Consider the following 16758-nt stretch of genomic DNA (forward strand, 5'->3'; position numbering starts at 1 on the left):
CTGCAGGGAACCCATTTTGGAAATTGCTGTGGAAACATCTTAATTGTTTTGACCACTTTTTTATGTAAATAATTATGCTGTCATAAAGAAACTACTTTGACAACATGTAGATTTCTTTATTTCTTTTTTTTTCTCTTCTTTACTGGTCTCTAACTTGTAATTTCAATAGATGCCATTATACCCGCATGCTGTTTTGTGTTTCTCATGAGACTGTCTGTCCTCTGGAATTAACGTCTCAGTTTTCAACAAATTTTAGAAAATGTAATTAACAAGTGAAAATTTTATACAGGCTTCTTTTTTCTTGGCAAAAATTAACATGTAATATGTCTTTGTTATAATCCATTTACTTTATACTGGGGCTGTTTGAAATTACTATTGATGTGTTTTTACTTTGGTGTCTATGATTCTTTTTTTTTTTTTTTTTTAATGGCTGAGCAAAGGTATTTATATATTCAGTAAGATTTGCTCCATGACATGAATGCCCTAATCACGTTTATTAGAAATGCTGTTTCCAGAAGAGAGAGCAAAATGATGCTCCTTTTCAATAGGAACAGTGTTGAATACCAAAAGGCACCCCGTTTACTCTAGAGCTTTAGTTCACATTCTAAATTACCAAGAGTGCTGCTGCTGATGACATGCACAGCAATAAGTCCTCTCAGAGCTCGGGCTGAGTGAGGATGGAGTTGGAAAAGCAAAGGCTTTTCACAGCCAACTGAAAATACATGATGATGAATAAAAGAAGAGAGTTTACAGATATAATTTCTTTTCAGACCTTATCTTTTTATTAAGAAAAAAAGTATTGTAATTGACTTTAGGTTGCCATTGAATCTGACAAAGTTGGGTAAAAATGGAAAATGGTTAAGAGAGCTATAATTTCAGAAACTACATTAAAATAACAATGTTACATTACATTTTGAAAAGTAATTTTATATACCTAACCGCATTAAGCTGGAGACTAGAAGTCTTAAAGAAAATTCACTTATTAGATCTAATATATACAAACACTTTGTAGTATGTATGGGTACCATGGTTTTACTTAAAACCTGAGCCACAATCGTAGTTCTCTATTTGAGCTATGAGGTCGGCAAGTGGCTGGTGAGCTTTGTATACAACACTAAGCAATTTTTGAGACTGTTCTTGGTTCACAGTTAAGTATAGCAAAATTGTAACATGTTCAAAAAAATATAGTGTTCTGAAACACTTATTTGGGGTTTAATAACCAGACTATTGAGAAAGACGAAAAATAAGGTACTTGTGGCAGCATCTAGATATTATTTAAATGTAACACGTGTATTAATTCTTGCAGGCCTATGTGAGTGAAAAACATGAAGGCAATAAGATCATTGCTTTTGAAAGAGCAGGTCTTCTTTTCATTTTCAACTTCCATCCAAGCAAGAGCTACACTGACTACCGAGTTGGAACAGCATTGCCAGGGAAATATCCTTTTTGTTACAAGTGAATATAACTGTCCACATTCACTTCTTTATTATATTATAGGACAAAAAAGAAGACTAAGGTTGATCTTGATAACAGAAACATTGATTTTCCTCATCTGAAAAATGAGGAACTTGAAACAGTTGATGAATAAATCTTTGCTCAGCTCAGTTATACTGAATTATTCCTAAGCTTCATTTTGGCTTTAAACAGAGGTTAGTGCAGACGTGGTTCACATCAAAGGAAAGAGCTGTGGATCTTGCTGTCTTGAAGGTTTCAATACGGAGCCCTGCTGTCCAGGTCCCCACATCCACCAACACAGAAGACAGTAAATGAAGTCTCCTGAGACAATAGCAGAGGCTCTGGACTTAGGGGACCAGGCTTTAAAAAGTGTAACTGAACATTTCTGAAATAACATTTCTTAAATGCTGTTTAGATCCAGTAAGCAATATGGGATACGGCTGTAGTTTTACTCTATGAAAATATTTTGTAAGTTACCTCTGAGACTTGTTTCCTTTCCTCCACTCAGTGGGAGAGAGCAACAATAGTTGTAATGATAGCTTCCTTCCTTTTTCTGTTTCTTCCCCTAAAATTCAAGACATGGCATACCTTTGTAGGCCTGAATTGGTAAGAAGGCAAGGCAGGGGCAATGTGAGCAATAGAAATAACCAGGAAGAATGTTTTTGATGTTCTCTGTGTATTCATTTACTCTTTCTTTCATGCATTTTACAGATACTTACTGAGTACCTGTTTACCGAACACCTCTGTGACGACTCAGAGCTAATTACTGTAAATACAGGAATCTCCTAGCAGATACAGTCACTGCCCTCAGAGAGCTTTTAAACTAGTACAGGAGATAACCATTAGTCATTGTAAGTTTGATATTATTACAAAGGAAATATACAGTATATTTTAAAGACATGTTACTAGATCCATAAAAAAAAAAATGACAGATTCAGGACCTAGCAACAGATCAGCCCAATTTTTCCAGCAGGCAGTAGAAATAATGTGCTTGTCCCCTGAAGCCCTAACAGTGATTAGCATCTGCCACCTGAGCAAGGTGCCTGATGCCCACATGAAGTCCTATGTGTCAGGGTGTCTCCAGCTACAATAAAGAAACCCTCCCACTCAGCTGGCTCAAATAATAAGGAAAATGTATTTGTCACTTAACAAAAATCCTAAAGTCTAGTTTCCCCAGCACTGTGACAGTATCAGGTTCCCCAGTTCATTCTTTTTGCTTTCAATTCTCAGGGTGCCAGCAGTGTCCAAATGGTGGCCCCTGTTAATAATCATTAGATAAGAGCCATGACTCCAAGTGTCACCCACCTTCAGGCACAACAAAATGCAGACAGATTTTTTGTGTATCTCTTCAACAGTGAAGCTACTTCTTTAGCAAAATTTCTTTCATATTTTATTGACCAAAATTGGGTCTTACATCTCCCAGAAAAAATTTCTAGGAAGAAAAATGATTATTACCATGAGTGGCTTAATCAGGAATTACCCCCCGAGCCTCAGGAAGATATCCCTTGGTAAAGTGGACACCCAGACAGAATTTTACTCTGACAGTAAGAAGAAAAGAGCCAGTGCTTTTTGGTGTAAGTAGCCTGCAGCATCTGTCACCACCTTGTGCTGCTCATGACATTGAGGGCAGAGAGAGATGGTTCCCTACTTTCTTCCCACCCAGCTCCACATAACATCAGAGCATCTAGGAGAGGAGGCTGTAGTTGTGACAGATAGCACAAATGTGCCCCAGTTAACCTACAGAATGTGCTGTGTTGTCTGTCTCTTTATGCCTACAAATAAATCAATGTGATGGGTTATCTACACTAAAGAGTACAGTACTATTCTGGGAAACAAATGTCCTCTTCGTTTCCATGAAAAAATCCAAACAAATACTAGACACGTAGCAATTTGTATGTGATCCTTCTCACCTCCAGAGTGCTAAAGTAATGCTCCTAGACTAAACCCTTCTATACTTGGTAGTATAATATAATCATACCAAAGTACATTTACAGAATACCTGGTATCTACTGCAACCTTTGTTATATCTTTGCAGCACTGTCCTTGACCCTTAAGTAGAGGGAAAGAAATGTATGAAACCCAAACTGTGATGTAAGTCTTAATGCAATAAATGGAAAAGGAACAAGGAGCAAGAATGTTCCATGGGAGAACAAAGGACAAGAAAAATGAAAAAATAAATGGCAGGGGAGAAGAGGAGAGATACTGAGATTAAGACAAAGACTTTTAAGCCTAGATTTGGGAAATGAACAAGATTATAGCAGGAAAAAATGAAGAAAGCCATTTCAGCTATTAGAAATCATAGACTATTCTTAGATAATGGACAGTACAATGGATTAATTGGAGAATGATGACTATAGAAAGAAGTATTAAGAGATAAAGCTGAAAACATAGATGGAGATCACATAATAGAAGATTTTAATGCCATATTAATTAGTCTTTTTTCTATGATTTTATAGTGAATTGCTGCAGGTTTTTGACTAGGGAGCTACTTGATAAAAATGTAGGCTTTAGTAAAACTTCTCATGTACCAGTGTGTAAGGGAGCTTTCATGAGGAAAGAGATTGGAAGTACAGATACTAATTATGAGAAATTGCAGTACACCTAAAAGATAATTAGGGCATGAACTAAAATAATGGCAATAGAATAGAAAAAGTTTATGAAGCCCTTGTAGTGAAGGAACTCAGGATCTGTTTGGACATGGAGTAAAGAAGGGAAAATGTAAGGTTTCACTTTGAACAATAGAAAGAATGCTGGTGGTATTATTCCTGAGGATAGCAAAGCCAGGAGAGGTAACCAGTTGAGGGAATAGAAAATATAAATTTGAGCAGGATGGTTGAATAGAACTCTCCAATGGTTGTCCTCCCTTCAGGAACACCAAATTGAACAACTATCCACACAAGAAAGTACCTTCATAAGAACCGGAAATGAGGTTAGCAGTCACAGCACCTCATTTTAACATTATTTCAAGCAAGAAAGTACCTTCATAAGAACCGGAAATGAGGTTAGCAATCACAGCACCTCATTTTAACATTATTTCAAGCAAAGAGGCGCGGAAGAGGGTAAGAAGGACAGTCCTGAATTCCCTATACCAACCCTCTCCCACGTCTTGGCAGCACCACATAGGACATGGAAAGAGAGAATCTGTTTGCTTGGGGGAGGGAAAGCACAGTGATTGTGGGACTTTGCATTGGAACTCATTGCTGCCCTGTCACAGCAGAAGGCAACATGGGCAGAATTCAGCGAGCACCCACAAAGAGAGCCTTTGGCCCAGCCCTAGCCAGAGGGGTATTGCCTGTCCCAGCATTCGGAACCTAAGTTCTAGCTAGACCCAGCACTGCACGCTAAAGTACCCTGGGGTTCCAGATAAATTCGAAAGTCTAGGCCACAAGGACTGCAGTTCCTGAGCAAGTCCTGGGGTCGTACTGGACTTAGAGCCAGTGGACGTGGGGTACGCAAGAAAGGAGAGGGAAGAGTGAAGAGGACTTTTTCTTATAATTTGGATACCAGCTCAGCCACAGTAAAATAAAACAGCAAGCAGAGACCTAAAGCCCCTATTTCAGGCCCCAGCTCTCAGAGGACGTTTCTAGACCCACTCTATGCCTTAAGGGAACTTGCTTCCCTGAAGGGAAGGACACAGCCCTGGCAGAATTCTTTACCTAATGACCGAGGTAAAGTAGCCAAGTAGCAATTGCCACAGGCCTTTGATGAGACCCCGAACTGTGTTGGCTTCAGTTGTAACCCAGCACATTCCCAGATATGCATGCTGGCCCTGAGAAGAGACTCCTTCTGCCTGAGGAAAGGAGAGGGAAGAGTGAAAAGGACTTTATCTTGCAACTCGGGGATCAGCTCTGCCACAGTAAAATAAAGCACCAAGCAGACTCCTAAAGCCTCCAGTTTTAGGCCTTAACTCCTAGATGTCATTTCTCAACCTTCCCTGAGCCAGAAGGGAACCCACTGCCCTGAAAGGAGAGACCTAGGTCTGGCACAATTCACCAACTGCTGACTAAGGAGCCCTTGGACTTTGAATAAACATCAGCAGTAGCCAGGCTGTGGTTGCCATGGCCTTGGGGTGATGGTGGCCATGGAGAGAGAGCCTCCTTCTGCTTGAGAAAAGGAAAGAGAAGAGTGAAAAGGACATTGCTTGCAATGTGGGTGCCACCTCAGCCACAGTAAAATATGGCATGAAGTAGGTTTCTGAAGTTCCTAGTGCCAGGCCATAGCTCCAGCATGGCATTCCTAGACCTACCCTGGGCCAGACGGGAACACACTGCCCTAAAGGGAAAGACCCAGGCCTGGCAGGATGCTCTCTCCCACCACTTGCTGACTGAAGAACCCTTGGCCTTTGAATAAACATCACTGGTACCCAGGCAATAGTCACCGGAGACTTCGGGTGAGGCCTAGTACTCTGCTGGCTTCAAGTGGGACCCAGCACAGTCCCAGTGGTATTGATAATGAACTTGCTTGCTTCACCCCTTCCTCCAATTCCAGGCAGCTACAGGATGGATTGAGAGACGACCTTTGTTTGGGAGAAAGTAAGGGAAGAGAACAAGAGATTCTGCCTGATAATCCGGTGAATTATCTCAGATCTTAACTAAGACCATCAAGGTAGTACCTCTATGAGTCAACAAGAGTGGAGCCCCTTAATATAGATAACACTGCAATGACTGAAGACTTAGATCACAATACCCAAGCCTTCAAATACTTAGAAAACCTTCCCAAGGACCAATATAAACAAGCCTGAGCTGTGAAGGCTACAATAAATACCTAATTTTTCAATGCCTAGACACTGGCAAACATCCACAAGCATCACTACCTTCCAGAAAATCATGAACTCACTAAACAAACTAAATAAATCACCAGTAACCAATCCTGGAGTGACAGAGATAGGTGACCTTTCTGACAAAAAAAAAAAAAAAAGAAATAGCAGTTTTGTGAGGCATCTTGATGAAATGCAGTTTAACAGAGAAGGAATTCAGAATTCCATCAGATAAATTTAACAAAGAGATTGAAATACTTTTAAAAAAATCAAGCAGAAAAATTCAGTTGACAAACTGAAGAATGCATCAGAGTTTCTCAACAGCAGAATTGATCAAGCAAAATAATTAGGGAGCTTGAAGACAAGGTATTTGAAAATGCATAGAAAAGACAAAAAACAAAAAAGAATGAAGCAGGCCTACAGGATCTAGAAAATAGCCTCAAAAAAGCAAATCTAAAAGTGATTGGCTTTAAAGCAGATGGAGAGAGAGAGAGAGAGAGAGAGAGAGAGAGAGATTCAGTTAGAAGTTTATTCAAAGAGATAGTAATGGAGAACTTTCCAAGCCTAGAGAAAGATATCAGTACTCAAGGACAAGAAGGTTATAGAACACAATGCAGATTTTACCCAAATAATAGTACCTTAAGACATTTAAAAATCAGTTTCCCAAAGGTCAAGGATGAGGAAGGGATCCTAAAAGCAGCAAGAGAAAATAAATAACATATAAAGGAGCTCCAATACATCTAGCAGCATACTTATCAGTGGAAACTTTACAGGCCAGGAGAGAGTGGCATGGCATACTTAAAGTGCTGAAGGAAAAAAAAAACTTTTATCCTAGAATGTTATATCCAGCAAAAATATCCTCCAAATATGAAGAAGAAATTAAGACTTGCCCAGACAAACAAAAGCTGAGAGATTTTGTTAACACTAAAACTGACCTACAAGAAATGCTAAAGGGAGTACTTCAGTCTTAAAGAAAAGAATGTTAATGAGCAATAAGAAATCACCTTAAGGCACAAAACTCACTGGTACACAGACAAATAAGTACACAGACAAATATGGAATATGATAAGGCTTCAATTGTGTTGCATGAACTAACTACAACAGCTTTTTAAGACATAGACATTATAATAAGATATAAATATAAACAACAAGTTAAAATACTGGTGGGGGAAGTTAAAGGGTAGAGTTTGTATCAGTTTTTCTCTTTATTTGTTTTTGCAATCAGAATTAAGTTGTCATCAGTTTAAAATAGTGGGTTATATGATGTTACTTGCAAGCCTCATGAGAATCACAAATCAAAAAGCCTTCCACACAGATAGAGAAAAAAATAAAGTAAAAAGCAAGAAATTAAAACATATCAGCAATCAGTTTCACAACAAGGAAGACAAGAAGGAAGAAAAAAAAAAAAAAAAGAAACCAGAAAACAAATAACAAAATGGCAGCAATAAGTCCTTATCAGTAATAACATTAAATGTAAATGGACTGAACTCTCCAACCAAAAACATAGAGTAGCTTAATGGATAAAAATACAAGACCTAAATATCTGCTGCCTACAATAAACATACTTCACCCATAAAAGCACTCATAGACTAACAAATAGGGGGATGGAAAAAGACATTCTGTGCAAATGAGAAGCATAAAACAGCAGGAGTAGCTGCACTGACATCAAATTATATAGATTTTGAGACAAAACTTATAAAAAGGGACAAATACGGTCATTATATAATGACAAAGGGTCAGTTCAACAAGAGAATATAACAATTATATATGCACCCCACACTGGAGCATCCATGCATATAAAGCAAATATTATTAGAGCTAAAGAGAGAGATAGACCCCAATACAATAATAACTGGAGACTTCAATACCCTACTTTCACCTTTGGACAGATCTTTCAGCAGAATATCAACAAAGAAACATGAGATGTAATCTGCACTATAGACCAAATGGACCTGATACATTTCATCCAATGACTGTAAAAGGCATGTTGTCCTCAGCTCATGGAATATTCTTAAGAATAGACCGTATGTTAGGCCACAAAGCAAGTCCTAAAATATTCAAAAAAAATGAGATAATATCAGGCATCTTCTCTGACCGAAATGGAATAAAACCAGAAATGAATAACAAGAATTGTGGAAATTATGCAAACACATGCACATAAAACAATATGCTCCTGAATGGCCATATACCAATGACCATACCAATCCATGGCTAGGTGAAGAAAGAAATTACAAATCCCTATCAAAATACCAATGATATTCATCAAATAAATGGAAAAACAATCCTAAATTTTACTTGAACATAAAAGACCCAGAATAGCAAAAGATATGTTGCACAAAAAGAAAAGAACTGGAGCAATCACATTACCTGACTTCAAATTATACTACAGAGCTATAGTGACCAAAACAGTATGGTAATGCCATAAAAATAGACACAAATACCAGTAGAACAGAATATAAAACCCAGAAATAAATCCATGTATCTATAGTGAACTTATTTTCAACAAAGGTGCCAAGAACATACAATGGGGAAAGTATGGTTCTTCAATAGATGGTGCTGGGAAAATTGGATATCCATGTGCAGAAGAATGAAGCTAGACCCCTGTCTCTCATCATATACAAAAAAAAAAAAAAAAAATCAGAATGGATTAAAGGTTGAAATCTTAGACATAGTTTATGCCTAAACTAAGCATAAGCAATCAAAGCAAAAATGTACAAATGAGATGACAGCAAGTTAAAAAGTTTCTGCACAAAAAGGAAACAAAGGGAAGAGACAATCCACATTATGGGAAAAAATATTTGCAAACTATCCATCTGGCAAAGGATTAATAACCAGAAATATATAAGGAGCTCAAACTATAGGAAAACATTTAATAATCTTATTTAAAAACGGGCAGAAGATCTGAATATACATCTCTCAAAAGAAGACATACAAATTGCAAACAGGTGTATGGAAAGGTGCTCAGCATTACTGATCACGAAAGAAATGCAAATGAAACCTACAGTGAGAAATCTCACCCCAGTTAAAATAACTTTTTTCCAAAAGACAGACAATAATGATCCTGGTGAGGATGTGGAGAAAGTAGAACCCGCATACACTGTTGGTGGGGTCGTCAGTTAGTACAGCCAATATGGAGAACAGTATGGAGATTACTCAGAAAAACTAAAAATATAACTATCATATGATCCAGCAATCCCTCTGCTAGGTATATACCCAAAAGTAATCAGTATATGGAGCAGATATTTGCACTCCCCTTTTATTGTAGCACTGTTCACTCTAGCCAAGATTTGGAATCAGCCTAAGTGTCCATCAATACACAAATGAATAAAGAAAATATGGTACATATACACAACGGAATACTATTCAGCCATAAAAGGAATGAGATCGTGTTATTTGCAACAACATGGATGGAACTGGAGGTCGTAATGTTTAGTGAAATAAATCAGGCATAGAAAGACTAACTTTGCATGTTTTCACTCATTTATGGAAGCTAAAAATTAAAACAGTTGATCTCATGGAGATAAGAGAGTAGAAGGATGGTTACCAGAGGCTGGGAAGTGTAGTGGGCTAGTGAGAAGGAATTGGAATGCTTAATGGCTGCAAAAGCATAGTTTGACAGAATGAATAAGACCTAATATTTGATAGCACAACAAGGTGACTGCAGTCAACAGTAGTTTATTCTACATTTTAAAACAACTAAAAGTGGAATAGGAATGTTTGTAACACAAAAAAGGATAAATACTTGAGATGATGGATGCTCTGTTTACCCTGATGTCATTATTACATATTGTATGCCTGTATCAAAATATCTCAGGCACCCCATAAATATATATGCCTACTATATACCCATAAACATTTTAAATTTTAATTAAAAAATTATTTCATCATTGTCAACAAATGGAAATGTATAGAGTTTTCCATGATGATATTTAGGAGAAAAATCTTGGGGCAAGCTATAAGGATCTATCTAAAATATATTAATATATTAACTTTAACAAGTAGTGAATATTATGAAAGCATACATAGTAATATATGTATTATATTTATATGATATAGTATAGGGTATTACTGTGACCCCTATACGTCAGTAAGACCCCCAAATGTTAGTTTATATATACTGACACAGAATTACACTATATTTGAAAGCCTGGTTCGGTTTTGAAAATCTTGACGCAAATTCGGTCTTTTTGAAATTTAGTTATCTGCTTAAACGTCTATAGGTACTTGTTAACATGAACATTTTCTACTTTAATAAATAAATACTGAATGTTTTTACATTAGTCACCTCTTTTGGAAGCCGTACTCATTGTAAGTTGTAATGATACAGACATTGGAAAACTGAGCCATGTCTTTATATAAATTCTAGTTGGATCCTCGGTCATCTATTTGGTCTCCAAGAGAAACACGAAGAAACCTTGTTGACCTGTTTCCTACATTTTGCCTGCTACAGATTTGTGCCCACTTGGACCTTAATTATTCTTACCACCCACCTCTTTCATGTCTTTCCGTTAACAAGTAGTAAATTCACATATGTTGTTGCTTTCTCTGAGAACATTTCCATTGTAATAATTCTCTTTGAATACTCACAAAGTATTGAAGATGTAATGGTCTATATAGGTGATGGGAGAATTGTATCATGATTTTTACTTTATATATTTTAAGTTTTGGGGAGCAGGAAGGGAGCAGGAGCACATTTCCAACGTAATTTACAACACACCTTCTAATTAAGTATATTTTAATAACGCCAGCCGTAACTCTGAGATTGAAATCACAACATCTTCCTTTTGTGAGGGACTCTGCTCCACCCTCCCAGTTCAGTGCAGAAGTCCCATCTAGAAATTTCTTACAAATAATCACCTGTTATTCGAATACTTTGCAGTGCCAGGAATATCACTATTTCACAAGATAAACAGTATTGTTTTTTAATAATTAAAAATGTTATCTTAAAATCAATGCATTAATTCTGTACTCTGGGACTAACACCTGTTCTATGTGCCAGCTATTCAAATCAGAAAGGCTTTTAACATGCCTCTTAGATTACCACCTCTCCCTGGTTTTTCCTCTTCCAGACCAGATTCTGCTAGTTTCTTAAGTAAATTCTCATGATATTTTCCAGACGTCTTACCATTGCATCTCCCTTATCAAAATGCACCCAGCATTGTTCACAATCCTCCTACACTAACAGCAGAGTATTCTAGATATGGTCTGGCAAGTATGACATACAGAGCCCCATTACCTTCCTTTATCTTGATGCTGCTCTCTTATTCATATAATTAAAGTTACACTAGCTTTCCTGGCAGCCATCACATTTTCCTTTCCCATTGTATTTGTATCCAAATAAAAATCTTAAGTTTTTCTTTTGTATCCTAGTATTATGTCATATCTTCCTTTTTCTTTATTCAGTTAATAATTTCAACCTAAAACCCTAAATTTAACATTAAACATGAAAAAGTACAATGTTAACTTTGACCCTCTAACATATTAGAAAAGATAAAAGAATATTACAGGACACTTCCCTGTCATTAATCTGTTAGGATTGTAGCATCTCCCATAGCCAGCAAATGGATCTCTCCTTTTAACTTTTTGTTGTTCCAAGCTTAGCTTTAAGGTCCCTTTTTCTTCTCTCTTGCATTTTTCTTGTCTCATTTGTTTTTGGCCCTTTATCTTTCTGACTTTATTCTTCTACTTTTAACCTACAGTGTAGCTCACTGTTATAGAATGAATTCAGATATACAAAGTATTAAAAATCAGGATTTCAATGGTATATTTTGTCTTTAGCAAAATATTCTATGCCATTGGTATTTCTAATTACTGAGCAAGTAAATTGAATACAGATTTTTACTGTGAAGCGTCTACAGTGACAAGATTGCATGTGTTAATCAAGTAGCAAAATTCATCAAATTTTTAATTCCCTGGGAAGCAGGATGTGGTGCCAGAACAAATTTAACTTTTCTAAAGAAGCCACTTAAACTTCCTCTGTTACTAGGAAATACAGTCCTGCTATAGGTAACATGTCTGAATTTTTGAGCAGTTCCATTTTTTTGAATCTGTAGATCTTGTATGTCAACTAGCAAGACATGAACTTTCACTCCAATCTGTGGAGAATAGATGGTGACTGCCATCCCAAAAACTGTTGCAAGGGGAGCTGTTTTGGAGGTAATGCCAGGCAAGGTAGAAGAAACACTTTAATGATGCTTTTAACTATCTCTTCAAAATAAGAGGATACATTTGGAAAACTGAGAGGCAAGACGGATTTGTATCAATAAGGCTTTGAATGTGGCCTTTGTGGTGACTGCCAAAGGACATCTTATTGTTTCTGCAATAGAATCTACAGCCATATTCTAGGAAAAAATCAGAAAACAAAACAACAGCAACAACCTTTTACCTATATACTCTCACATTTGTCTTTTTAGCTGCTAATCTTCAGTGTAATAATGACCAATATTCTTTAATACAATAGATAGAAATGTGGGTAATGCTGAGACCTAAATGTACTTAATAAATAGGCAGGTTTCATATTTCATGCTTAGAAAGATAAAATACATTTTCCTGATGTGTTATATTCACTTAAATTTTCACATTGTTTAGCTGTAAAGAAAGGAACATAGTGCCTTTTATATCATCAGAATCATTATTATATTTCTTTACTGGCATTTCTTCACCTAGAACATTATCAGGTTGTCATTAAATCAGAAAGAAAACTATGTTCCCAAGGCCAGAGTGCTCTTTCTAATCCGTTTGAATAATACGAATGATTATACCACATTTTAAATGATGTGGGGAGAATGTGAGTATTAGGACCCCTCTTTTGTGGGCCTTCTATTTGCTAATCATTTTTATAAAGTATACATTTCAATATAGTATAGTAATAATGAAAAAGTTTGAAACATTGTGATAATTACCAAAATGTGATGCAGAGACGTGAAGTGAGCATATGCTGTTGGAAAAACAGCACCGACAGAGTTGCTCAACCAGGGTTTCCACAAACTTTCAATTTGAAAAAAAAAACAATATCTGAAGGGCACAATAAAGTGAAGTGCATCAAACAACCTCTGACTGTATTTCGGACCACACTGTCAGGCAGGTTGTAGAGACTGAGGCCTTTAATTAACTGAAGGCTTTCCTCCAGCCCATGGCAGGTAAAGGTTAAGCAGTGTATTCCACAGCCCATGTCCTTTCTGTGACACGCTGGTGCCTCTTTCCGTTCCGGAGTATGTGCATGTGGCTGGGGGTGGCAGAAATGGTGGTATTACTGATGATTTATTTCTCTAATGTTCAAAATAATTTCGAAAATACTTCTGGGAATATAGGTAGAAGGAGAAAATTACATGCAGACTTACGGCCCAGGCAGTTTTCTTTCTAATCAACTCACTTTTCTCACTGCCCTGCCATCACCCCTGACAAATTCGTTCCCAGAAATTCTTCTTAATGATCTTTTTTTGCCATCTTCCACAAGAAGAAAAATAATTTTAAAGCAAAACATACATACGAAGGTCAATTATTGTGATTTTTTTTTCTGTATTCTAGAGTAGAATATGAAGGTGTCATGGTTCTATTTTCAGAGTTTAAGTTAATACATGATATACAATATAAATTTAAAACCTCCCAGCTTATGTATAAGGTATTTGTGTTGGTATATCAGATAAATATCATTCTGAGACCATAAACAACACAAGAATCAAATGTGTAAGTTATTTATCGTCATATTATTGAGGTGGGAGTAGAAATGGTAATGTAGTAACAGCCCCCTTTCCAAATGGCATTTCAAACTGTTACAATGTTGACATGCTAAGAGGAGTGGTCATGAAGTATGGCTTGTGAAGAATATGTGAATCTAGGACAAAATCTTTAAACCCAAGGGAGCAGAGGTATAAATAGTTGAATTTGACCTGAGATTGTTGAAATATTTTCATTAAGCCACTGCAAGATGCACTTTTTAAAATGTAAATTCATACTCTGACATTTGCAACCTGTACACAGAGTTTCTAATAAGCAAATAAGGTCACTTGGATGATTTACTGGAGTGTGATTGCTGAAGGCAGAGATGTTGCTGTGAGTGGCTTGGTTTACAAAAGACTTTGAAGTGTGGTGATGTAACACTCTGTGTTTATGAGAATCTATGCTTTATGCAACAAATAAAAACAAAGGACTTAATTTAGGATTAGCTAACTACCACATTCTATCCAGATTATATATGTAAAGGTTAATTTCTGGTCTGACTAAATAGAGCATCTCAACTCTCTAGTTTTCCAGGTTGTAGATTCTTTGGTAAAAAGCAAATTCAAGGTTTTCTCCAGAAGTTTGACACAGTGACTTTCACCAGATACAAGCATGTTTCTTTTTCCTTTATGTTATGCTGCAATTTATTGATGATGAGCTTTATGAGACCTGAGACAGATGATCCTACTAACAATTTTATATTTAATATAGGTCCTCCTTTTTAAAAATAGCTTCATAATGAATGTATGCTCATTGCTTAGGTTCACTTTCTTTAGTTTTGAAAGGACTAATACTTTTAAATATAGAGGTCCTTTTGGTCATTTTTTTCATTGCTAAACACTGTCTAACAATCCCTATGATTTAATGATAATGACAGACCAGTACCCTCCCCTCCCTTGGTCATAAAAAGCCTATGATTTAGCTTCATTTCTCTACCCAGGAGTTAGGGATGAATCACCAAGTAAGAAAAATATTTTGCATGATTAAAATATTGCAATGCTATAACACTTTTAGATTGCCTTAATATATATTCATATTATAGGCAGTAATGAATAATGAGTAAGCCCTTACTGCACACAAATGTATTTAGTTTTAGGATTTTTTTCTTGAAGGGGGTTCAGAGTCCTGTTGTTTTGAATAGCCATCACAGTGCTGTCAAATATTTAACAGCATTTCTGTTTTTTGTTTCATAGCTCAGTTGTGCAGTGATGGTCTCTTCACTTCAGAAAGTCATCTAACAATAGCCCAGTCAAAATTCTGTCTTCTATTTCTTGCCCTTCTGGAGGAAAAATACATCAGAAATATTATTGTAACCTTTAAAGATAGTGCATAATTACCTAGTAATAGTATCCTTCACTGGGGTTGGTGGGGGGAACATTTGTGCCCAAGGTGATCATTTTCACCAGCTTTAAAAAAGGAGATACTACTATGTGTTTATAGACTTCAAGATGAATGATAAGACAGAGAATTACCCACATATCAACAATGATCTGTTTACTTAGAATACACTAGGCACCTGTAAACAGAGAGCTAAATCTCTGATAGGAGGATGTATAGAGGGTTGACGAACTGATAGACGGACTGACAGATGGAAGGATGAATGGATAAATGGAGTATGTAGCTACCTAGTGGTGAAATAACTCCTGAAGGTTTAAAATTATGTCATTAAAACACAAATAGTGCTAAAATGATTTGCTTCTCCCTTAAAACAGTAATTTAATTAAATCATAAAAATTGATAAGGTATTATCAATAAAATATACCATAATTTTATAGAATTCACAACTAATACATTATACTATGATGTGCTTGCTGAGCAGATGTTCATAATAAGATCTACCATCTCTTATAAACTTATATGTTAAGCACTCTGAAAGCACTTTACAGTCATTACCACATTAGCTAACCATTTCTTTTCCTAGACTGCAAATATGGAAGAAGGCAGTCTACAGGCATACCTTGGAGATAGTGCAGGTTTGGCTCTAGACCACTGCAATAAAACATATTGCAATAAAGCAAGTCACACAAATTTTTTGTTCACAATACATATAAAAGTTGTGTTTATACTATACTGTAGTCTAATAAGCGTGTGATATTATGTCTAAAAAAATGTACATGCCATAATTTACAAATACTGTATTGCTAAAGGATGCTAACGATCATCTAAGTCTTCTGTAAGTCATAATCTTTTTGCTAGTGGAGGCTCTTACCTTGGTGTTAATGGCTCCTGACTGATCAGCGTGGGGTTTCTAAAGGTTGTGGTGGCTAAGATGATAATGAAGTTTGTCACATGGATTGCCTCTTCCTTTTCTGAAAGATTTCTCTGTAACATGTGATGCTGTTTGGTAACATTTTACCCACAGTAGAACTCTTCCCAAATTAGAGTGAATCCTCTCAAACCCACCACTTAGTTGATAAAGATTACCTACATTTATATTATATTCTAAATAATTTGTTGCCATCTCTAGCACCTTCACCAGTAATAGATTCCATCTCAAGAAACCATATTCTTTGTTCATCTGTAAGAAACAATTCCTTATCCATTAAAATTTTACCATGAGACTGCAGCAATTCAGTTACATCTTTAGGATTCACTTCTGATTCTAGTGATCTTGCTATTTCCACTGCATCTGCGGTTAGTTCTCCCACTGAGGTCTTGAATTCCTCAAAGTCATCTATGAGAGTTGGAATTAACTTCTTCCAAACTCCTATTGTGTTGACATTTTAACCTCTTCCCATGAATCACAAATGTTCGTAATGGCATCTAGAATGGTGAATTCTTTCCAGAAGATTTTCAGTTTACTTTGCCGAGATTCATTAGAGGAATCAC

General features: G+C 36.4%; 1 protein-coding gene across 2 annotated transcripts in view; it reads left to right on the forward strand.

The window, feature by feature from the left end:
• Positions 1-16758, forward strand: part of LOC105485529 (1,4-alpha-glucan branching enzyme 1) — a 264234-nt gene that overhangs the window by 220887 nt on the left and 26589 nt on the right. For both annotated transcript variants that reach the window (XM_011747900.2, XM_011747899.2), the window contains exon 14: positions 1307-1437. In XM_011747900.2, coding sequence (XP_011746202.1) covers positions 1307-1437 — 131 coding nt within the window. The remainder of the gene's footprint in view (positions 1-1306; positions 1438-16758) is intronic.

Source organism: Macaca nemestrina, chromosome 2 (genome assembly GCF_043159975.1).
Source record: "Macaca nemestrina isolate mMacNem1 chromosome 2, mMacNem.hap1, whole genome shotgun sequence".
NCBI classification, from domain to species: domain Eukaryota; kingdom Metazoa; phylum Chordata; class Mammalia; order Primates; family Cercopithecidae; genus Macaca; species Macaca nemestrina.